This window comes from Hemiscyllium ocellatum, chromosome 22 (genome assembly GCF_020745735.1).
Source record: "Hemiscyllium ocellatum isolate sHemOce1 chromosome 22, sHemOce1.pat.X.cur, whole genome shotgun sequence".
NCBI classification, from domain to species: Eukaryota; Metazoa; Chordata; class Chondrichthyes; order Orectolobiformes; family Hemiscylliidae; genus Hemiscyllium; species Hemiscyllium ocellatum.
Genome location: NC_083422.1, coordinates 19883162 through 19909234, shown reverse-complemented (window position 1 = coordinate 19909234; position 26073 = coordinate 19883162). Strand labels below are relative to the sequence as shown.

Sequence of the window (26073 nt, the reverse complement as noted above, 5' to 3'; positions counted from 1 at the left end):
AATTGAATTTTGGAGCGTTGGGGTTGAGGTATCATTTGAAGTTTTGTTTCATTAACCTTTAGGGATTAGAGTGCTTCGAAACAAAATTTGTCAGGTTCGAAAGCCAGCCAGGATGCTGCAAATTTTCTGATTTTATTTTAGATTTTCAGCATCTACAGTAATTGATTTTTGTACCAGCACCAGGTCAGTTTGTTTTCTGATTACTACATTAGTGTGGAACTAACTATGACATAAGAACAAACGCTATAGCTAGTTGTTGGGATATGGAATGCACTGCCTGAGTATGATGGTGCCTGAAAGACTTGCGACTTACAAAACACAACAGGATCATGATCTGAAGAATTTGCAATATGCAAGGAAAAGAGCAAAGATGCTTCTGCAGAACATTAGCATAGACCCAATGGGCCAAATGGCCTCATTCTGTGCTGTAACTACTTTATGATCTACATCGTTACAATCAACATTTACATAGCGGTCCATATATAGAATCATATCTAAAAAGTACTTTGCAAAGAAATTAACATAACAAGGGGAAAAGAGGGATGGAGTCAGAGGCAGAAAATAGGCATTGACAACAATGGGGAAGATCAGTCTGCTTCTTAAATTATCTTTTATAGTCACTGTTGTATAATGTAGGGACAGAGCAGGCTTGCACACAGCAATGTGATAATGACCAAATTATCTATTTCATTAATGCTGGAGGAAATGAACATTATCAAGGATATGAGAACTTATTCTTTGAATGTGCTACGGAACTTTTATACCCACTGAAGAGGGCAGGTGAGAACTCAAGACAGTGCAGTATTCTTTCACTGGAATGTTAACATGTTCAAGACGCGGAGTGGGTTTTTGAATCTATAAAAGTCTGACTCAGGGATGTAAGGAGCTACAGTCAAGGCAAATAAGGAAACAAATTCTTATTATTAATTCACGAGCTTGAAAAATGTTCGCTTTCAAACTGAATATAATCAGATGGGAGGAAACCCACTTTGGACCTGGAGGTGATTTATTTCTGATGGACAGTTTTCAGTATTTTGATTTCCAGCATACAAACACTGCTGGATAGGCCTAGGAGGATGAAATTACAGCACAAAAACAGGCCATTCAACTCAACCATTCAATGTTGGCATATTAACCCTTATACATTAACCCTTCCTCAACTTATTCTGTTAGCATGATCCATATGCTCATCTAGTTCTCCACCCAATTGAATTTATATAATTTGCTTCAGCCACTTGCTGTGGTAGCAAATTGCGATTTCAACACTGGGTAAAAGAAAATTGGAATTCCTGGTTTGATGTGGTGGCGTCTTTTCTACATCGATGGCTTCCAGTTTTGCTCTTGTGCCTCAACTGCATTCCCAGTTACTGGAATACACTGACGTTATGAAAGCTTTGTTAGGGTGGATATAAAAAAGCATCGATTTGGCCTATTAAAGTTTATTCAGAAAAAAAGAATTCCATTCAACACTTCTTTATATTTCTGGTATATTATCGATGTAAACCCTTTCTTGTACCTCTTTCATGACCAATCTTTTATATTAAAAAGAAAAATTAGCATTTGATTAAAGTTCTATTTAGTTCATTTATAAAAAGGAATGATCTTACTAACCTGCATTACTTCGTGTTTAGCAATATAATTGTACTGTTTGTACCCTTTGCTACTTTACATAATTTATTTTTTTTCCCAAGTAGGGCGATCTTTACACTAGTCAGGTCAAGATTATTTATGTTGCTGGAAAATAATACAATTGAATTGCATTTACCCCAAGTAAAATAGCAAATAAACAAAACATTTAAGAAAATTATAATGGCTTTTTTTTCTCTGGAGGGCCACAGAGGAGAAGAGATGGATAGATCTCTTGAGTTTAGCTGTTTGGCACACATCTTGTGAGAAAACACACAAGATGAAACACTGCTTTAAAAAAAAAGATGGAGGCATACAAAGACCATCTGTTTCTGTGTGTTTGATTGGGGACTAAATGGGAAAATTATGGTTTTAAAACTAAAGATTGCGAAATATATTACTTCATCTTTTAAAAGAATGCCACTAAAATTCATTGAAAGTGGTGTTGGCACTGCTGCTTTGTTCAAGTTGTGGAGTGGACTGGTTGAAGGCAGGCAGCACCAAGCATGTATACCCAGTTTCAACTGGCAACATAGCTGATTGGTCAGTGGAGTTGTGATCAACTGTGGATGTCAAAGGCCATCCACTTGCCAACAACTATATGATTGGCTTCTAGGTAACGGAACAGCTTGTGGGTGTGAACAATATCACCCAGAAGCCTTTGGACCTCAGGACATGGAAGTGGCTTGTGTCTCTCTCTCTACTGTAAAAAATACCTAAAGTCTGAAGAAAGCAGGTTTATTTACCTTCACCAGCTGCTGTAAGCTGTGTTTTTTAAATCAATAGCTAAAAGACTTTGCAGTTAATATACCAGTTGCCTCTGCAAAGTGAAAATCAACCTGGAATTTCCTCCCCAAGGGCACTGTGGGTAAACCTATAGCATACAGGCTGCAGTGGTTCAAGGTAATTCATCACCACCTTCTCAAGGGCAACTCGGGACAGGCCGTAAATGCTGGCCAAGCCAGTGATACCTACATCTCACGAATGAATAAAAATTAAACAAACGACAGCAGTTCTGGCAAGTAAAAGGATAGTCACCAAAGAACCTTGTAAATTCGAACCATTCAACTGGTTTTCCCCCTCAATCCATAAAAAAAGTGTGCATATGTATAGAGAAATTTTAAGGGGGTTAAAGTTTTAACTAGTAGAGATTTATGCCGGAAGTTTACAGTTGTTTACCTGCAGTCAGAATCTCTATTTGTATAAATCCTAGTTTTTGTTAAATACTGTGTTTTGTATTAATCTGGGTCTAAAAAAACAGGTCATTAGGGGGAAAAAATTAATAAAATCTTTTAACTTTTATGATGATTCTGGGAATAGCAGGGTTTGGTTTTCAGCACTCTACCCCAGTAAGATGACATTTGAAGCAGTTCTCCATAGTATTTACTGTCACCCGCAAATTCTAAACTGCTGGTTTTGATGCAAGAGTGCCTGAGCTATAATCTTCAGCCATGGACATTTAATTGCCAGAAAGACCAATGTACAAAATGAAGAGGCTGCAAGATTTAATTTTGAGCCCACACACTTTACATTTCATTGTTGAGAATGACAGGTACCAAGGCAATTGCCATATTCACGGAATCGTTTACCATGGCTGAGTATTTAAAAGGGAACATTCCGCTCCCGGGAAGGTACGCTTCCCACGGAAATGAATGAACTTGCTTTTATGTGCGGTTTCGGGTTTCCGCAATATGTCGTGGAACATATCCCCTGTAAGTACAGGGGAATTACTGTATACTCGAGTAATAGTAGAATTTTTTTGACTACATTTTAAAGGTTAAATTTATGGGGATGGCTATTACACGGATACTTCTGAGTGGCTAATTCATCCCCATCAAAATTCATACTGTATCATTAGCAGCCCAATTGATCACTAAACCAATAAAGAAAAAAAACCCACAACGAATTAAGGTAATTCTGAAAATCTGGAGCATAGTACAAGGCAGGCACACTGTCCTTGAAAGTGGAGTTGCAGGTAGATAGGATAATGAAGGCGGCGTTTGGTATGCTTTCCTTTATTGATCAGAGTATTGAGTACAGGAGTTGGGAGGTCATGTTGCAGCTGTACAAGACAATGGTTAGGCCAGTGTTGGAATATTGCATGCAATTCTGGTCTCCTTCCTATCAGAAAGATGTTGTGAAACTTGAAAGGGTTCAGAAAAGATTTGCAGGGATGTTGCCAGGGTTGGAGGATTTGAGCTATAGGGAGAGGCTGAACAGGCCGGGGCTGTTTTCCCTGGGTGTCAGAGGCTGAGAGGTGACCTTATAAAGGTTTATAAGATTATGAGGGGCATGGATAGGATAAATAGACAAAGTCTTTTCCCTGGGGTGTGAGAGTCCAGAACTAGAAGGCATCGATTTAGGGCGAGGGGGAAAAGATATAAAAGAGACCTAAGGGGCAACTTTTTCACGCAGAGAGTGGTGAGTGTATGGAAAAAAACTGCCAGAGGAAGTGATGGAGGCTAACACAGTTGCAACATTTAAGAGGCATTTAGATGGGTATATGAATAGGAAGGGTTTGGAGGGATATGGGCTGGGTGCTGGCAGGTGGGATTAGATTGGGTTGGGATATCTGGTCGGCGTGGACAAGTTACACCAAAGTGTCTGTTTCCCTGTTGTACATCTCTACGACTCTATGACTCATAAATGTTGATCTGATATCTGTGAATAATTAAGATTGACTTTTACATGATATATATGGAGATTTGTTGGCCAAAAATAGGGGGTCAATTTCTTACATGAGATTGACTATTACTCGAGTATATATGGGATACATAATGTAGAACAACACATACAAACGTTTCGGATGTATGGACAACTCAGGTTGGAAAAACAGGACAACAAACTCCAATGGTGACAGGATGATCTCAGGTTTTATTTTATAGCAAACTGAAACATCCTTTCAGTATACAGTAGCTGTACTATATGCATCCAGTTCTATATCAACTGCTTCAAAACCTTCAAAATGGTGTTGTTATAAGTAATTTGTCACAATCAACAAAAAAATGATACATCTATTCACAAGCCATAAAAACAGACTGAATATTTGTAGATACTCTGTTGGCTGTTATTGCTTGAAAAAGCTGCATCTTTGGATTCTTCTTATAGAATCCATGGATATGCCTGAGTCAAACTGCACTGTCACACACACTGCCATAAAATGCTGGAAACATGGTAGAAAAATTAACACTACAAAGAATTAGAGACTCCTAGAAAACATCTTTTACAGTAAAATATATTTTCTTTCAGTAATTGTTTTTGTTAGAGAGAATTAGCTATCATATTATGCACTGTAAGAATTCCAAAACTACAAAAAGTTTGGAATATTTCTCAGATATTCATTATATACAATGCAGAAGTTCTTGCTGACCTGCGACAATACCACAGATAATGCCCATATACAACTCTCAGCTGGTCATTCGAAAAGTTTGGAACAGTATATAAATGTTTCACTTAGGTTATCTCTCGAAGAAAAATGTGTGTAAGGATTTTATGCAAGTTTGCATTCCAAATGTTTTAAAACTTAAAAAAAACTTTAATTTTATCCAATGTAACACTACTCCTGAAATGAGGGGACTACAAAACCTGCCTTGTGATTGCTGCAAAACTGAATGACCCAAAGACAATACTAATCAAAGTTTCCAAATTGTCAGCCATGATTTCAGATAGAACATTCATTTTTGACACTTTTCAAAATCTGCAGGATCACTATTTTAAGGTGGTATGCACTCCTGAAACATTGCAGCACAATCTCACAAAGCACAGAAGGATCCTTTTAAGGTAGGCAGGGAGAAGAGGAATCAAAACCAGTAAAAAAAAGGTAAAAGATTTCAAAAGGAGTAATTTGAATTTTCAACTTGAGACAAACCCCAAAATGCAGAGCAACTAATACATTTATAGACAAAAATATCCATCCAAAAGGTATTTTCCCATTAATGAGAAAACTGGTAGTCAATATGATCTGGTCAGTTTTCATCACTGCACACTTTAGGTGTTCAGAGGCAAAACTTCTGTACTTGTTTTTATTGCTAACTGATGTTTTTCGTTACATAAATTATTATTACTCTAGAAACACTGAATTGATTAGAAAACAAAGACAAAGACAATCTGGTCGTAAACATGCTAATTAAAATATCCTCATGCATGAAGGTGGTTTCAATAACAGCAGCTTTTTCTTCACTCAAGTTGTAATCAATTTCTTTTTAAAATAAATCTAGAAGAAATACATTATAAAATCACCCAATTAACTGTAGTAGGCTACAAATACCGGGCCTTAATGAACTATACCCATCAAATATTATAATTTGAAATCAGTAGTTGACAACATTAGCTGAAGTTTTGTATCCTACTGCAGCACTTTTCAATAAAGTACAGCTAAGCAACTTAAAATTCTGCAAGTTTGTGTTGCTTCCCCACTCTGCATTCTGAGCTGGTCACTTTTTGCATGTTACATGTGGTGCAAAATATTTATTGTGGCGTGCATGATAGCTATCTCAAGAGCTCATTTGTACATCCCTTAATCTCACAACTGACATTCATGTTGGTATCACAGAATCTCTAACATATACCTTACTTCCAAAAGTCAAAATAGCAGGATACTCAAGATTGCAATAGTATTAAGAGTCTAGATAACATTCAATGTGCTCTTCTGCTTTATCTGTGCCATTTACTGTGCCACCTTCATTGCCTCTTACACATTGATCATTGTGGAAACAAAGTTTATCGAACAATGTTCGTAATAACTGATGTGTGATTTCACACTAGATTGATAATGGTCACATTATGGATGACATAATATTTCTTGAATGTCAAACATTAAGTTACTTGGGAGGCACAAAAAAAAATGGAACAAATGTGTTTTGTATGGAATCCATTTTTGGATCCTAATCATTTACTTTCTATAATAAAAAAAGAATATTTAATTAAAACGGGCAGCTATTATAATTTGCGGTCAGTACAAACACTATGGGTTGAGCTGAATGGTCTCTTTCTTTGCCGTAACTTTTCTTTGGTTCCATTTAAATACAAAAGAAAAGTCCCATTCCCTCTAATTGGACTTTGATAGTGCAAAGAAATGGACTTTAAAAATTTCTCACTTTTATTGGGGGAATGAACAGGTTTTTCTCAGGTTTTCAAGCACTAAATCAGAGTAACCGAGTGGTGAAAGCAACAGTTTCTCAGCCTACTCTGCTTTAGCAGCTCTGTGTAAATGTGATCTTTTGATTTCATGAAAACATGCTCAAAGGAGTCGGGTATCTTGTCTCATGGATAAGAAATCCAAATTCAGTCAGAAACGATACAGTTCTGGAAAACCTATCATCTGAATTCTCTTGAGTTTTGATTATGCATGTCGTTAAAATAATTTGAGATGAAAAGAAATAAGTTTCCAGCATTTTACTACCAGTTGTATGAGCACATAAAATGTCAAAACTACAAAACTTGTATAGAAGTTAAAAACATGGTATAGTTACCAATTATAAGGCTCGTGCTCTATCACAAAAGAATCTGTCTCAAATATATTACACAGTGTAATTTCACTGGTTTATACATTAGTGTTTTGTAGATTCCAATTTTATGTCTGAAGTTTCTATGGACAAGTAATTTAAAGTGTCACTCGGCTAGCTGAACTATTTACAGGGAAAAGTATACAGAGCTAATTAACCTTGTACACTCCTAACTGTAAAGAGTTCACTAAAAGAAATAATCTCTGAATAATCCCCTCGCTCTACCACTCCAGCAGAATGGAAACTGTAATTCAGGTTTTCCTCCTTTAACACAAGTATTTCATCATCTCAAAGTTTTGCAGCCATGAAGTTGATGTGCGGCTTTGCCAGTGGAAAGAGTGGCAGACTGCGTTTGAACACGGTCATATCTTCAATTATGGTCGGCTAAAAGGAAAAATAATGTCAGATAATTTACTGAATATCTAAAAACAAAGAACCCACAAATCAAGCCCAAAACAATAAGTTTCTTGAAAGGCACAAAAAGAGGAACAAAATGTGTGTAATAATTTGGGGCCACTTCTCCATCAAGTCAGTGTAAATTAAACTCTTCAGAATTGATGTAGTTTTGTTTTTACAGACAATGCTCGGCCCACCCCGCAACCAATATCCCTGCATCGATCCAGTTCTTCCCTCAAAACAAAATTCAAATATCTCTGCCTCAGTTGAGTTTTCGCACTTCAAGTGATCATCTTAATATTTCTTAAATGTTTTCACAGTTCCCACCACCCTTTCAAGCACTGAGTTTCAAATATCCACCATCCTCTGGGTGAAAAAAAAACTCATTAAAATCCTTCCATGTCTCCTTAAATCTATCAGAAAGTGCTAGGAAATCAGTTAGAGTCATACAGCATGGAAACAGATCCTTCAGTCCAACTGGTCCATTCCAACCATGTTTCCAAACTAGTCCTACTTGCCTGTATTGAGCCTACATACTTCCAAACCTTTGCTGTTCATGTACTTATCAACGTTTCTTCTCATGTACTTCTTAAAACTTTCTTCTCTCACCTTAAAAAAAATGCCAGAGTTTGGACTCACCCACCCTAGGGAAAGAACCAATATGATTCAACTTATCTATGCCCCTCATGATGTTATACACCTCTAAAAGGTCACCCCTCAAAGTCCTATGCTCCAGTGAAGAATGTCCCAGCCCCTCCTTATAACTGAAACCTTCCATTCCAGGGGACACCCTGGTCAATCATTTATGAACCTTCTGAAAATGTGTTGCTGTTATAGTGCAGCAGGTCAGGCAGCATCCAAGGAACAGGAAATTCGACGTTTCGGGCCAGAGCCCTTCATCAGGAAAGGCTCTGGCCCGAAACGTCGAATTTCCTGTTCCTTGGATGCTGCTTGACCTGCTGCGCTTTAACCAGCAACACATTTTCAGCTCTGATCTCCAGCATCTGCAGACCTCACTTTTTACTCTTTTATGAACCCTCCCCAATTTAGTAATATGCTTCCTACAGCAGGGTGACTGAACTGCACATAGTACTTCAGAAGAAACCTCAAACGTCCCATACAACCTCAACATGTTATCCCAACTCATATACTCAAATGTCTGAGCAATGAAGGTAAGCATGCTAAATGCCTTCTTAATCAACCTACGACACAAATTTCAAAGAATTATGTACCTGAACTCCTGGTTCTCTGTTCTACAACATGACCCAGGGTCCGACCATTAACTGTAGAGGTCCTGCTTGTTCATTTTACTAAAATGCAATACCTTGCATTTATCCAAATTAAATGCCATCTGCCACTCTTCAATCCATTGAGTCAATTGATCAAGATGTATTTGTAATCTTAGATAACTCTCTTATAATCAATTTTGGTGTCATCAGCAAACTTACTAATCATATCTTCTACATTCTCATCCAAATTGCTCATATAAATGACAAACAAAAGTGGACCTAATACTGATCCTTGTCACAGGCCTTCAGTCCAAAAAAACAACTCTCTATCACCACCCAGTCTCCTATATCAAGCCAATTTTTGATCCAATTGGCAAGCTCACCCTGAATCAGTGATCAAATTTTACTTATTAGTCTACCACGCAGAACCATGACAAAGGCTTTACTAAAGTCCATGCAACAGTCTATTGCTCTGCCCCCTCATCAATCCTTTTGGTTGCTTCCTCAAAAAACTCAATCAAGTTTGTGAAACATGATTTGCCACACACAAAACCATGCTGACTATCCTTAATTAGCCCTTACCTCTCCAAACACATCTTATTTTTCAGACTCACCTCCAACAACTTACCTACCACTGATGTCAGGCTCACAGGTCTATAGTTTCCAGGCTTCTCCTTACAGTACTACTTAAATAAAGGAACATCAGCCACCTCAGCTGTGATTATAGATGATACAAATATCTCTGCTAGGGGCCCTGCAATTTCTTCCCTAACTTCCCACATCATCATGGGATAAACTTGATCAAGTCCCAGAGATTTATCCAGTTTTATGTTTTTCCTTTAAGGCTTCCAGCATTTCCTCTTCAGCTATGTGAACTGTTTTTAAGACATCAATATTTATTTCCTGGAGTTCTCCAGCCTCCATTTCTTTCTCCACAATAAAAACTGATGCAAAATATTCATTTAGTATCTCTCCCATCACCTGAGGTTCAACACATAGACAGCCTTATTAATATTTAAGAGGCCCTATTCTCTCTCTCCAATTGCTCTTAATGTACTCGCAGAAACCCATTGGATTATCCTGAACCTTATCTGCCAAGGACTCTCTCATATCCCCTCTTTGACCTTCTGATTTTCCCTCTTAAAAAAATCCCCTACATTCCTTATATTCTTCGAGAAATTCATTTGATTCCAGTTGATTTGATCCATCCAACAGATGGAATAGGGATGTAGATGGCAATCACAATGGCGAGTGACATGGAAGGGAACTTGCAAGAGGTGATGTTCCCATGCACCTGCTGCCTTTTTCCTTGAAAGTGGTAGAGGTTGTATGTTTGAAACATGTTACTGAAGGAACATGGTCAAGTTCTGCAGAGCTACATTATTACCATTCGAGGCTAATGGAGCAGGTGTGAATGTTTAAATGATGAATGGGTGCCAACCAAGTAAGCATGATGCCCGGGATAAGTAATTACTCCAGGGCAAAGTGAGCGACAGTCCAAAGTGGTGGCAAAAAAACTTTTCTGAATGTACAGGGCTCCATCAAGAAAAATATTTCCCACCCTGGAACTAAGGAGGGTACTTGAAGATAGTCATTACATTTTGTTTAGGGCGAAGAAGAAATAAAGTCCAAAGTTCCTCTCCTAGCCTGGGATTCAAAAAGAAGCAAATTAAAGTTAGGAAATTAATGGAAATTTAGACCAGCCTTTCAACTGGAGAATGGTGAAAATAGGGAGAGATTACCAGCAGTGGTGGATGTTTTCACAAAGTGCTTAGGTGAATTCAGAGCTAGGAGTTCCTAAAATACAACATCTAATGGGAGGCTTGCCTCTTAGGATAGTGCAGCCAATAGCTTTCACCTCAAAACATGATATTACCATGAAGAAGTGGAAACTAGGAAATTCATCCAGAAACAGGATGCAAAGGACAACTGATATTATATTATTTGCCAGCAACTTTTGTGCATTTCACTGTCACAATGCAGAAAACTGGCAGACTGTCTCTGGATAGTCTCTGAATTTTGCATAGCAATTGATGCACCAGTACCATGTCAAGAATGGTGACAGAAGTCTATGAACAGTGCACAATGAAGAAAAAATAAAGGCAATTGTTTTTGCTGGCGGTCCTGTTTAAAACTTTAGATAGTTGAAGGGTGATTGAATTGAGTGATAAAATAATTAAATGAATTTGATAGGGTACACAGAAATAAACTATTTTCACTGGTAGAAAAATACAGAACAAGAAGGGAGAGCAGGTTGGAAGCAGATCTCAAGAAAAGTAATTCATGGAATGTCTAAGGGATGGTTTTCTTGAAGCAGCTTGTGGTAGAGCCCACCAGGGACCAGGCAATTCTGGATCTGGTGAAGTGTAATAAAGCAGACTTGATTAGGGAGCTTAAGGTGAAGGAACCCCTAGGGGGAATTGACTATAATACAATAGAATTCACCCTGCAGTTTGACTGGGAGAAGCTGGAATTAGATGCATTGGCATTACCACTGAATAAGGATAACTGGAGGAGCTGGTCAGAGTTGATTGGAAGGGGACAGCCTAGCTGGGATGATAGTGGAGGAGCAATGGCAGGAGTTTCTGTGGGTAATTCAGGAGGCACAGCAGAAATTCATCCCAAGGATGAAGAATATTAAGGGGAGGACGAGACAACCACGGCTGACAAAGGAAGTCAGGAACAGCATAAAAGGAAGAAAAAGAATATAATGTGATGAGGATTAATGGGAAGCTAGAGGATTGGGAAACTTTTAAAAACCAGAAGGTAACAAAAAAAGCAATGAAGGGAAGGAAAATGAAATAAGAGGGTAAACTAGCATATAAAAGAAGATTACAAGAACTTTTTCATTATATGTGAGAGATAGATTAGATTAGATTACTTACAGTGTGGAAACAGGCCCTTCGGCCCAACAAGTCCATACTGACCCGCCGAAGTGCAACCCACCCATACCCCTACATTTTCCCCTTACCTAACACTACGGGCAATTTAGCATGGCCAATTCACCTGACCCGCAAGTCATTGGACTGTGGGAGGAAACCGGAGCACCCGGAGGAAACCCACGCAGACACGGGGAGAACATGCAAACTCCACACAGTCAGTCGCCTGAGTCGGGAATTGAACCCGGGTCTCAGACGCTGTGAGGCAGCAGTGCTAACCACTGTGCCACCGTGCCACCCACTAGGATAGACATTAGATTGCTGGAAATTAAGGCTGGAGAAGTAGTAATGGGCAACAAAGAAATGGCAGTGGAATTGAATCGATACTTTGCATCAGTTTTTGAAGTTGAAGGCACCAATAGCATGCCAGAACTTCAATAAAGTCAGGGGCAGAGGTGCATGTAGTGACTATTACTAAGGAGAAGATGCTGGGGAAGCTGAAAAGGTCTGAAGGTGAATAATCACCTGGACCAGATGGACTATACCTCAGAGTTCTGAAGGAGATAGCTGAGGCATTGGTGGTGATCTTTCAGGAATCCTGGTGTCAAAGAGGATCCCAGAGGACTGGAAAATGGCAGAACTGGAAAACCCCTGTTTAGGAAGAGAGGGAGGCATGCAGAAGACAGGAAACTATAGGCCAATACGCCTTACCTTGGTTATTGGTAAGATTTTAGTCTTATTATTCTTGGAAGTGTAAGTTGAGTCAACACGGCTTCGTTAAGGGGTCAATGTCTAGAATTCTTTGAGGACATAACAAGTTAAACAAAGGACAGCCAGTGAATTTCCAGAAGGCCTTTGACAAGGTGCCACACAGGGGTCTGCTAAATTAGAAGGAACTGAGGACATTGTTACTAAATTTGCAGATGATACACAGATAGGTGAGGGATAGGTGGTGTTGAGGAAGCTGCAGATGGCCATAGATAGGCTAGGAAAGTAGACAAAGAAGTGGCAAATGGAATATATTATGGGGAAGTGAGTGATTAGGCACTTTGGTAGGAAGAAGAGGTGTAGACTATTTTCTAAATGGAGAAAGGCTTTGGGAAATCTGAGGCACAAAGAGACTTTGGGGTCCCACTTGAGGATTCTCTTAAGGTTAACATGCAGGTTCTGTGCTAATTAGGAAGGGAGATGCAATGCAAAAGCAAAAACGTACTGCTGAGGCAGTCTTAGGCTCTGGTCAGACCACATATGGAATACTGAGAGCAGTTTTGGCTTGGAGAGAGTCCACAGAAGGTTTACAAGAATGATTCCAGGGATGAAGGGCTTGTGATAGCAGTTGTGATTAAGGACTCGGAGTCTGTACTCAATGGGGTTTAGAACGATGAGAGGAAATTTCATTTAAACTTCTAGAATCCTGACGGGCTTAGGTAAAGTGGATGGGAAATGATGTATCCATTAATAGGAGAGACTAGGACCTAAGGGTACAGCCTCAGAGTGAAGGGATGAATCTTTAGAACTGAGATGAGGAGCAATTTCTTTCATTAGAGGTGGTTAATTGGTGGAATTAATTGCCACAGAGAGCTGTAAAGGCCAAGTCATTGCTTTTATTTAAGATGGAGATAGTTGGTTCTTGATGACTAAGGTGTCAAGGGTTACAGGGAGAATGTAGGAGGATGGGATTGAGAAATATATCAGCCATGATTGAATAGTGGAGCATACATGGGCAGAATGGTCTAATTTTGCTCAGATACCTTATGGTCTTAAAGTTGCAATTAAACAGGTTAGGAAGCTCAGGAAAGAGGTTTTGTTTTAAAAGATGTTAAAAACTGAAGCTTACTACACTAGCAAAGTGTCCACTCCTCCAAATCATCCAAGAGAGACTTGACATGATGGATCAAAGTGCTTTTAGGTATGAGAATTTTGTTAGGTAATGCTTACTGCTACTGATGCAGGAAAATGTACAGTCTTCCTGTAAAAGAGTTGGCTTTTTTTGATTTTCAGCCTTTCCAAGCATTGTTGTGTTTCTGTTAAGAAACAAATTATAACTGGCAACATTAAAACTCAACAATGCTCTAGCTTTGGCATTGAACGGAACTTTAAACAACCATGAAGTGCAATAGGAACACTTAAAAACGTGTTAAGAGGTTTTAAAAAAAAGGAATTATAATCACGCTTATTCATGAGTCAATTTAGGAAATTACAATATGTTTCCCAAGGTAGAGAAGAAAGTAAATGGGGTTAATAATCCCTCTTACCTGTGGCAAAGGTGGTGCAGGAGGCAGGTTGACATCATTTTGACATGGAAGTTGTTCAACAACAGGGCCTAGAATTATAGTAATAGTCAGACATGACTAATTGGTACTTAAAACAACAAATTTAAGAAAAGTATGGCTTTCAGATTAATGCAAAAATTTTAATTGCCTTAATGTAATTTAAATGCTGGGTATCATGCAGAACCATTAATAAATATATACACCGAGTCATCAGGTCTACATTGTAATTTTAACCAATATTTTAAGTATAAAGCAAAAATTAAAACTAAAATCTTAATAACGTCCTCATTACAGTGTCTGTGCAGGTGCATGTTGGATCTCCATTCTATCAAACTCAAGTTCTGAGTGGAAAATTAATTCTTCCAATTACAATTAATTCAGTTCCAAATTCTGTAGTTTCACCCATTCTGTCAGGATGCTCTAAAATTAAGACCATAGGTAGCTATGCAGTATTTAAAACATCTCTCAACTCTTTCTCAATCCTTCCACTAAAATATTGAGAGAGAAAGAATATATTGATTTCTTTGAATTTAGACGTGTTACTGGGTAGGCATGAAGGATGTATCTCACGTGACTGTACACGGCTGCTTTGGAGCCAAGATGCCCCAAAAGATCAGTTCCAGTGCAAGGTTACAGACCCAAAAGTTTTACTAAAACTCTAATCACAGGTGTTGCATAATCGGCTGAATATTTTTCAAGTTTATGCTGAATTTCAACATTTTTGTAATGGTCAAACATGTTATTGTATCATCCCCCACAATCTGTACTTGAAATGAAACATAGCCATGTGGATTGAGACATGTTCTGGACAAAGAAAGCAGTGAGCACGGCGAAGAAGGAATACAGACAGGAACAATGCACATGCTATGTTATTGTTCAATCATGCGTGCCAGAACAGGTTTGTTTGCCATATATGTATAGTTTTGAAGTTGGCTGATACTAAATAAAGGTGTGTTATAAATTGAGGTAACATATAGAAGACATGCAGACTAGGTGTATGATTAGATAGATGCAATTAAACACACCCAGAAAGGTGAATGACGATCTTAAAAGAAAAGAAAAGCAACAGAAAGTATACTTCAAATAGAAATACTCTTAGAAGAACAGTAATATCTAGAAAGGCAGATACATTGTTCTCAAAAACAAAAGATACAAATGCAGGTAGAAAAACAAATCAAAGAGGAAGTTTTACGCATTGCAGCAGTGAATATAAAAAGCAAGGAAGCAATTACACAATTTATTGGTTTAGCTGCAGGTTCAGCTCTGCTCATGGCTCTTAAGATTCGTTTACATGGAGTGGTATCACATGTGATAGGCTGTAATTCTGAACAGAATAAGACGAAAAAATTTTTAATTTCACTGACAATGTTGAAGGAAGATCAACAGTTCTCAGTAACATAAAGGATTTGAGAAGATAAGTGGTGAAAAACTGTTTACACTAGATACTGAATCGATAACATGGAAACACAGGCTCAGGATCATTCCCAGACAATGGAAAGGCTAAAATCATTTCTCCCGAGCCTTTCCTATCCTTTTAAAATGAGAATACTAAAGGCAGGAGGCTATGAGAAGAACCTGGCCGCCTACCATCAGGCTGCGACAACAAAAGGAAGTGGAACATGGTTAGATACAATTTTTTTCAAGAAACGCCACATGAATATTGCTTTCATAACTGCTTCATGAAAATCCTCATGCAGGAGAAATCAACTCATTTATTTTGTTACCACCAGCAATACATTTAAACTAATGATTTTCCACAAGCTTGAACATACACAATTAGTTAGAAGCTGAAAGTGCAATATTTTTTGGTCTCGACTGCAATGTTCCCCTTGACTGGGAAAGGTTCATATTGGGAGTGCTACCATACACTCCCCACAAAAACTGCTTTGGTTTCAGTTCAAAGGAGATGGGAGAATAACAATTGATATATATTTTGGAAAGATACATTTTTAAGTTGATTTCGCTCATCACCATATAATGATAATCTGTTCTATTGGATCAATGAACAAACTGAACAAGGAAGGACAGTTTTTGCTATTTGTCACCCAAAATGCAGATATGAACAGAAACAGATAAATCAGAAATGACAGAACAAACCTAGGAACATGAGTAGGCCAGACAGCCTGTTGAGTGTGCCCCAGCACGCAGTATGATCTTGACTAAACGTACACTTCAGTGTCTTTTCCACACACCATTCCCATAATCCTGTACACCACTGGTAATCAGAAATTCATCAATCTCTACCTCAACAAATCTATGATCCTTTGTGGTACAGTATTCCAAAGATTCACAACCTTAAAACAAAAATTCTCATCTCGGACAGGATTGGTATTCCTCTTTTTAAAAAAAAAAGTCACCCCCACCCCCAACCCCGGTTCTGGACTCCCCAACCATGAGATACATCTTACCTGCATCAAACCTGTCTACCTTTAAGTACGTTAAGAGATTCAATAGGATCACCTCTCATTCTTCACAACTCTAGAAAATACAGGCCCATTTTGCCCAATCTCTCTTCATCGGACTGTCCCATCCTCCCAAGAACAAGCCTGGTGAAGCTTCATTACACTCCCCATGGCAATAATATAGGTGTTGAGATAAGGAGACAAAACTGCAAATAATACTCCAGGCATAGTGTAACTAAGCTCCAATACAGCTGAAACAAGATTTCAGTACTCCTTAACCGAAATTCCCTTGCAATAAAGACTAATATTCCATTAGCCTTCCTACATACTTGCTCTACCTGCATGTTAGTCTTCAGTGTATAATTGACAAGGACACCTAGACCCCTTTGTAGTTCTACACTTTCCATTCTCTTGCCATTTGAGAAATACTCTGTCCCTCCTACCCAACTTGATAAGTGCACACATTTCCACATTAAATTCCATTTGCCATACTCTACTTATTTATTAATGGTGTGTGTAAAAGTATTTATTAAAATACTCTTGAATTTGCTTTACATCCTCCTCACAATACACAATCATATTTAGCTTTTGAACAATCACCAAATTTAGAAATGTGACATTTGGTTCTAACTTCGAAATAATTTATATAGATTGTGAATAGTTTGGGCCCATGTACTGATCCTTGCAGTACCTCAGTAGTCAAAACCTGCCAAAGCAAGAATGGCCCACTTATTCCCACTCTGATTGACAAATAGAAAAACAAACAATTTTTAATCCATGCCTGTACATTACTTCATTGGCTCTTATACTTTAATTTTTCTAACCAGCCTTCTGTGGGAGACGTAAATAAAGGCTTTCTGAAAATCTGTGCCCATCAGATGTTCTTTATCAATGTTGTTACAACATCTTCAGAAAATTCCAACAAGGTCATCAGGCACAAGTACCCAACTGCAAATCTGTTTTGACTATCCCTAATCAGTTCATCAAGTGCCTTTTTATCCTATCCTTTATAATAGGTTCTAGCATTTCCCTACTATTGATGCAAGGCTAGCAGTTCTGTAGTTTTAGGCTTTCTCTCTCACTCCATTCTCAAATAGTGCGATGACATTTGCTACCTTATAATCTACTGTACTTATTCCACAATCTACAAATATTTGGAAGATAATGACCACTATAGCCACTTTCTTCAACTCTCTGGGATGTTGATCAGAATACCAAGTCCTGGGGATTTAACATCTTTCAGCTCCATTAATTTCTATGTTATAACCTTACTAATACTAAGTTCCTTCAACTCATTCTCCCCAGCCACTTGGATCTTTAATTCTGAGAAAGGTCTTCAACATCTTCTTCTGAAAACATTGTAATCATTTACTTTCTCTGCTCGTTTCAGATCGAACTGACTTGTTGTCAAACTTAATGCAAACTTTTATCATATTGTAGTTCCTCATGGACAAAGTTGTTAATTAACTCTTATTTACCACATAGTACTAGATCTAAAATAGCATGCCCTCTAATTAGCTCAACATACTGTTCTTAAAAAAAAATCCAGCCCATTGCAATGTAGAAACTTGTCCTTCAGTTTAGCACTCAATTTGTTTACCCAGTTTATTGTAGATTGAAATCCCCATGATAATTGTGTTGCCCATGTTTCTCTCAAATCTTCTGACTAATATAATGCCTTACACCACAACTACTATTTGGAAACATATAAATAACTCCAACTAATGTTTGTTGACCCTTGCCTTTTCTAAGTTCTATCTAAACAGATTGCACACCTTGCCCTTCCAATCTGAGACTTTCCCTGACTAACGTATTGATCCCATCTCTTATTATCCTTTTTCTTCTTGTCTGCACTTTCTAAATGAATATCCAAGTATACACCAAGAATTTCAGAATGCATAGAAAATGGCACACATCATCCTCCTAAGTTTTTTATCAGTTTTGTTTCACACAGATGACTGTAAAGTTAGCAGGCTGAGAGTCTCTAGTTGTAATGTCTTAAAAATAAAAGCAAGTAGCTAAGCACTTCCAGATCTAAAAGTCTACGTAATGAATGTAAACTTCCTACCCCCATGGATGCCTTATAATGAAGGCAACTATGCCAACCAGATAAGAGCGCATTGCCTACTAAAAATAAGTTATACTCTGCCACCCATGATTCATTTTTTTTCACATGAAATGCTGAGATATTCTGAACTTGTGGGGGCTGGGGGGGGGGGGAAGAGAGCGTGGGGAGAGAGAGATGGGAGAGAGAATTTAAATGTTCAACACCAGGTGGTACATTTGCTGAACTGAAAAATATTTTTAAAATTCAAACACCGGAGACAGAGGCACTATTGATCAAAAAAACCCAGAAAAATATGAAAACCTAAGCTTTGTTAAAGATTATACAGCTGAATCTCATGTTCCATTCAACTTGCTTCTGATGTTACAGAATCTCCATTATCAATATGTAGTGAAATTATAGCATGACCTACAAAGTGTAATTCTCAAATTAATTGTTAACAGGGCTTCGTGAAATCTCTACCTTTCTTATTACTTGACTAAAGAATATGTTGACTCATCCAAGAAAGAGACAGACACTTAATTGCCAACCTGCGAGTCTCTACGTCCATTCTCTCTGCTCTCATTGACTTGCTGGGCCAATAAATTATTTGCCACATTAAATGAGACAACCTGCCACTCATATCTTGTTTTGGAGCTATGAAAATAATGTAGCATCAAGTCCTTAAAACACATCTTGAATGCAAACCATTCTAACATTCAAAGTATTAAAACCTCTCCAGTATGTTGCTCACATCCCCTTATCATCTATACGTTGTGGAATTGTACATGTTGTTTGTCCTGAGGTTTGAATCCATGTTGACAAACAAGAAATTAAACTAAATTTACCTCTATTTCTCTAGTTTTCCACACTATTACCCTTTTCTCCAGAAATTCATAAAGCTTTTTATCCTATTGCTATCACCATTTGAAATATGAATTAAAAATAGTTATCAAGTTAAATCTGACTACATGGAGCAGATGAAGTATTTTCTTCAACTAACTTATTTAAGATAGAACACTGAAAAACTCAATATAAGCATTCTAACACTTCCAATGCATATTGGCATGACATCACCACCTTTGGCTCCTGCCCAAATCTCAAAGCAATACTCAGGAGAGTATTTTAATTCCTGCATCAGTTGAACCTTTGGCTACTCAAATCTGGCAGTTTAATGCTCGTGAATAATTTTCATAGTGTAAAAGGGAGGCCAATCAGAGCGAGGTTAACAACTTACAAGTTATATTCAGATACAAAGGATTCTTACTAAACAAAAACAAATTTCTCCATAGCTTGTATTTATAGATCCTGACATTTAAAAGGTATTGTACAAACCTGAAAAAGTGGCCAATAACATGAGATTAAATTTCTAGCAATAATGATTTTTTAAAAACTTCCGAGTAAAAATATTCAGGGAAGACAAACAAGCTGAACATTTGTTCAGTATAACAGCAAACACTTTACAAGAAACAAATCTGAAAGTTGCCTCGGATATACAGTATATGCTTAAATTGGATATTTTGAATTCAAAATTACCGAATGAGCTAGTCAGTGTAAGCGTTTGCAGATACTCACAGGAATCCATATCCCGAGACAAGACGTGTACAGAAACTTTGCGTCGTCTCGAGCCATCAACAGCCAGAAGCTCCTGTAGATTAATAAAATATATTAATTCACTAGTTACAGGAAGATAAATAGGAATCTTAGCTTTGTGAAAAGTAACTTCTACTCTGTAAAGGAGCATCTGTGCTGAACACCAACATAAATCTGCTGAACAGGTTTTGTACTGATTCAGATGAACAATGTCAAAGAAACGTGTGATGTGGAAGTGCCGGTGTTGGACTGGAATGGATAAAGTTGAAAATGACACGACACCAGGTTATAGTTCAACACATTTATTTGAAAGTACAAGCATTCAGGGCGCTGTTTCTTTGTCAGGCAGCTTTACAGCATGATTTGTGTTTGAATATTGGGCACTTACAAACATCCTCCTTCTCCTTAAAACAATTTTTTGTCAATGCTGATGCAAGCCCACTACAACATATCAGGATTGCAACTTTTTAATCATTAGAATTTCTGTAATAAAATTTTTAGTATTCATTCATCATGAGGTCTCAGTTACAATATTTTGCCCGTCAGTAACTGCCCTCAAGTAGTAAGGGCGAGTCACCTTTTTGGAAAGCTGCAGTCTAAATGATGAAGGTGTCCTGTAAAAAGGTCCACTTTTTTTTGTGGAAAGAATGGGAAGTATTCGTAATGCTATTAGACGAATAATCCAGAGGCCCAGTCTAATGTCCTGGGGATAAAAATTCAAATCCCAAAATGGCAGATAGTGAAGTATCAATTCATTAGAATTCTGGAATTAAAAGCTAATCTAATGGCCTCCATGGAACCATTGTGGTATTGTAAATGACCAATTTATTCATTAATGTCATTTGGGGAAGGAAACCAGTTTTCCTTTCTGGGTCAGGTCTCTGCTGAGAGTCTGGACTCCATTGTGGTTGACTCTGATCTCCCCTCTGTAATGGGTCTAGTAAGCCACCATGTTCAAGGGCATTTAGAATAGACATTAGATTCTGGTCCAGACAATGACATCCAAATCCCATGACCACATTTAAGAAGAAAATATGGAAGAATTACAATATATTTTAAATACATTTCTGGGATGAGACTTGGAGGTAATTTTGTTCAGTTCAATTGCAAGGCTAATTTTGAAAATGCACACAAATCCTGTGTAAGGTATCATATGGTTACTGGGTTTGTAATTCACAGGCTTAGATTAATAACTGGAGCTCCAAGCTCAATTACACAGTGTGGCTGGGAATATAAATTAAATATAAAATAAACATGCTGAATTTAAATATCCTGTCATAGTGACCATGAAATTCATCAATTTATTATACATGCAGGGCTTTCTTTTCTCCATCCCATGACACAATTACAATAAAAGTAGGGCAATACACTCCATTCAATCAAATGGATTCAAGCTCATCTCACAGCCAGTCCAATCAGCTGTTTCATTGTTAGCCACAGACTGATGTAGCATCTCCCCCTGTTCATCTGCAATGCAGATGGTACAGAAAGTAAACAAACACACACTCTGGGCAGTAGAAGTCACCATTCTGTAATTAAGACAAATTATAAAGATCATAATGATCAATAAGGAGCCTGTACCTAATAACTGGAAGTGTTAAACATAATCTAAGACAGCGAGTGAAATAGCTTTTTCACCCCTTAAAAGCTATACATTCTTTAAATGAAAAACTTTGGCTCTGAAGCCAGAATTCTGCAAATAAAGCACAATATGGTAGAAGTGACTAAAAAGCTAGAACTTAGCTAGACTTTTGGAAATTCTTGTTCCATTAGCAGTTTATTATTTGCCGCATATTAACTCCTTGTTTATGTATTTAAATGCCAACAGCATTAAAACACACAGTCTCCTCATACAGTTAAAGAACAGTTAGTAATTGTTTTCAGTATATTTCACCCGTACTGGTGATGGAGAACTGATGTCCTTCAATAACAGTTAGATCTTCTGCTACTTCCTAGATGAAGTTTCTGTCAGGCTTGGAGCCATTAACAGGTACAAAGGGGTAGATGACTGCTTCCTGGCTCTCACATAGGACACAAAGGCGAAACCTCCCCATGGCCATACTAATATAACTTTCGATATTTTAATCTAGCACAGTTTTCAAGATTCACTCAAGGAAAGGAGTATTATTGTTATTGTTGTTATATTGTTGTCACTTCAGCAACTTAGCTTACAATGGTATTCTCTTTTGGAGAGATAGAGCTTCTTCACATTCGAAAAACTATATATTTTCTTTGTATTTTCCCCATTACACGAAAGCCTATTTCAGGCTGGATGAACAGCAACTACAATTAGAGTAAAGTTTTTTCGGCTTCCATCCCTGATCAAGTTGTGGACTAAGTGGTGTAAGTCTTGAGGAGTCTATTTTTGGGCCCTGTCAAAGGCTACTCTCCCATGCTGTCAGTAAGCCAGCCAGGAGTCTCAAGTGGACAGTTATTTGAAAATTAGTGACAGAGTACTGAACACTGGTTCTTATGAAAATCTTCCAACAATAATTCAGCATATAAGACATCAAATTCATCCCCTTTACATTCAGTCTCGGAAGCCTTTTGGTTCACCATCTCATTTAAAATAAATCGCATCTCTCTTGGTAGAGCTGGAACCAGAGATGACTCGAAGGAACAAGTTACAATTTTTACAACTGTCATAATCAAAACAGGTTTCTATTAGGGGGGAAAAAAATGACGAACTCATAATATCATCACACTTCTGAAAGACAAAATGATACAAGATAGATGATATAAATAATGCCAAATGTACAGGGTACTGGGGAAGTTTAGCATATTTAATAGATAAGTTGAAACTGGAATTGGTTGACAGTAGAAGGAAAATTTAATAAAACTGAAATTGTGAACATAAGCCATGACTAGGGTAAGAGTAAAGAAATAAGATGCCACTAAACAGGATTAAAATTTTAAAATCAAATGACTGTGGAAAGATAACTTAAGTTGTATGGAAGGAATGCACCTTCAAAAATAAAACAGCATAAAAGATTTTGTGAAATCAAACAAATCAAGGTTATTACCGAAGATAGTAGAAAAGTAAAAGGATGGAAGGTCAGAAGGCAATTATTTCTCATTCCCTCTAAAGGGGTGGTGGCAGAAAAATCTGAGAGAAGTGACAAATAAGGCACCTTCAAAGATGCCCACAAATGTGACAGTGTCACCAAAAGAAACTGTCCTTTGCATTTCATTACTGGATCATAATGCAAATCTGTGTGAGATTGCTGAATAAATGAAGATTGTCCCTATAGAGTCTTCAAATTTTGCATTAATTCCTGTTCAACTAACTGGCTTGTGAAAAACACAAAAATTAAGATTTGCACTTCTGACTACTAAAGTATGATGGCCACCCGTATAGGTAGAAATATGCCATCACAGAGGAAGAAACTAATCTTGTGCACAATATATCATCAATGACAAGGGCTTGTACTGCACTGTAATGTTGTACCGTTCTATGTAATAACAATAAGCACGTTCTTAATATGCACAGCACATACGACAAAGTTAATACGAAGCTTGGAGAAGAAAATATACTGGCAAACATAAATAAAGTACGAACGCTTTTCAAGTCTGAAGTATGATCTTGCTCAGAGGCACTAGATGAAACATGCACTTCAATCCAAAACCATTTTGCTATGGTTCATATCTTTGTTTAATGACTGAACTACTGCTATATTTCTGTATACTCATTGCATTTTAGAAAAATTACAAATGGAACAAATATAATAAATTGCTTTTCATCTCATTCAGAGATTTGTATCTCAACTATAGATGAAGTGTTACAAACATGCATTTTTTTTGGATAAATGGCATGCATATTCTCAATCTTGCAAAAATATTGTAAGAATATTGTATTGTAGGTCATTTGACAAAGTCAAGCTTCAAAATAACAACCAGTGTGGATGTGGCAAACATTAGAATTTTGAAATGCAGCATTACATGTGGGAATGTAAGCCGCTCTTTGCTGCAGTGATGAGACCTGGCAACAATTCAATATGGGTGTATATAAACTGCTGGACTAAGTCAGTGACGTGCTGTGAATCTCAGAAAAGCAAATCAATTCCCTCTGTTAGGTGAGCTGGTGAAAGAGCAGCTGGATAGTAATTCTTTACACAATACAACATTAATAACATGCAGTAAAGTTTTGTTTTCGGAGGCCAGGCGGGGGATGGAGAGAAGAGTGAATGAGGTGTTGCATATATCGTGAAAACGTTGAGTGTGGATTCAAATGAAATTGACAACATATGCAGATTAACAATTACTACTACCCAGATTGTTACATTTTAACGATGAGATACCATGAAAATTAATCCTTGTAAAAGATGATTGACCAAAACAACTTGACACTATTCTTGGAGAACACACAAAGAAATTACATTCAAACACAATCATCTAATTTCTCACTCAAGAAAGACATGAGTGTTTATATTCAAATTGGATTTTGCGTCAAGGATTGCTGTTGTTGCTAGGTAACAGTTGGACTCATATTTTACATTTTCATCTTTCATTAATGTGCAATCTGTTACATTGGCATCTGAATACATATTAAACTATTCCCTGATAAGAATAAAGAAAAAATGATATCATTTGGACAAAATATTGCAGGGCCATAGAAACATTCAGAAAACTATATTAACACAAGATGACAACCATGTCTAGGTGAGACACCAAATTTGCTGCAAAGGTTATATGCTGAATTAATGATTGTCTAGGTCTTTTTACATAAGGAACCACTAAATAACAGCTGTTGTAGCTAATTTAGTCATAGTTCAAAACGACAGATGTTCCACTCATTTAATTTCAAGCACGAAATGCAATTCACCTTTCATGTTACATAGACCTTAGAATCCATCTTAGTGAGATCCTCCTCAAAAGATGCTCAAAAGTATTTCAAAAACTGCAACTTACAATTTATATATTACATATTCTAGCTGTACATAACTACCAAGCTCTCAATGTCTGAGGAACTCTGTTCTTGATGAGATAAGAAAGAATATTACCCAGATTACTGATTTTGAAGTCAAATAGTTTTTCTCCTTAACCCCAAAAACACATACAAAATATTAATAATGCTTTAAGGTTTTATGATATTAAAAGTCATGATTATTGTGTTTATTTATGTATTCAATTTTATGAATATTTTTCACATCAAAAGCCATGGACATACAAAAAGACACCATTCAGATTGCAGATTAGCAGGAGAAATGTAAATGTTGGGCACACGAAGATGGATGGGGGAGACCGAGAAAGGATAATGTTGAGGGAATATCTATGGTATTGAAGCATGAGGAGGTGGTGTGGGCAATTGAAGAGCTATGCTGGACCTTGGAAACATGAATAGTTTTATATAATATGGATGGTCCAAAAAACGTGACATTGGGAATGTTGTCTTGGGAGTTTGAAAGCACAGTAGTGCATTGTACAGGTACTGTACCCAAGGGATTAAGTTCCTGGGAACTAAAAGGTTACTGTATCTGGAACATCGAGAATCGGGAAACTTGAAGTAGGGAGCACAACATAAGATTACACTACACAGAATTAATAGGAGAGAAACAGGCCATTTTCCACTATCTAGGAGCACATTACTGCAGATGCTGGAATCTGTACTGAAAACAAATGCTGGAGATCACAGCAGGTCAGACAGCATCCATGGAGAGGAACCTAACGTTTCGAGTCTACATGACTCTTCATCACAGCTGAAGTGTGGAGGGGGCAGCTCTTTTCAGAAGGAAGGAGGCAGAAAGTTTTCTGATATCTGATGCAGTATATGTGGAAAGAACGTTTCTGTGGGCAAGACCATAAGCAGAGGCTGTCAGTATAACTCAGTCATCAGGAAATCTAATATGGAGTTAGGAATAAACCTCTTCAGCAAAATGTGAAAGTGTGGAACATGCTACCACAAGAATTAGTTGAAGTGAATCATGTAGATGCATTTAATTGGAAGCTAAGCCAGCATTAGTGGAACAAGGGAATAGAGGGTTACAATGTTTGTGAGAAGATTTGTAGATCGGGTGCTCGTTGTTGTAGTTCTGTTCGCCGAGCTAGGAGTTTTTCTTGCAAACGCTTCGTCCCCTTTCTAGGTGACATCTTCAGTGCTTGGGAGCCTCCTGTGAAGTGCTTCTGTGCT

At 37.6% G+C, this 26073-nt stretch overlaps 1 protein-coding gene across 1 annotated transcript in view; it reads right to left on the bottom strand.

Annotated features, from left to right (window-relative positions):
* Positions 1–4486: 4486 nt before the first annotated feature.
* The window catches only part of ide (insulin-degrading enzyme), a 121306-nt gene continuing 99719 nt past the window's right edge, over positions 4487–26073 (bottom strand). Inside the window, exons 23-25 of the mRNA XM_060841923.1 lie at positions 19929–20001; positions 13890–13957; positions 4487–7514 (exon numbers count right to left, since the gene is read on the bottom strand). Of these exons, the coding sequence (XP_060697906.1) occupies positions 7419–7514; positions 13890–13957; positions 19929–20001 (237 nt within the window). The 3' untranslated portion in view covers positions 4487–7418. The remainder of the gene's footprint in view (positions 7515–13889; positions 13958–19928; positions 20002–26073) is intronic.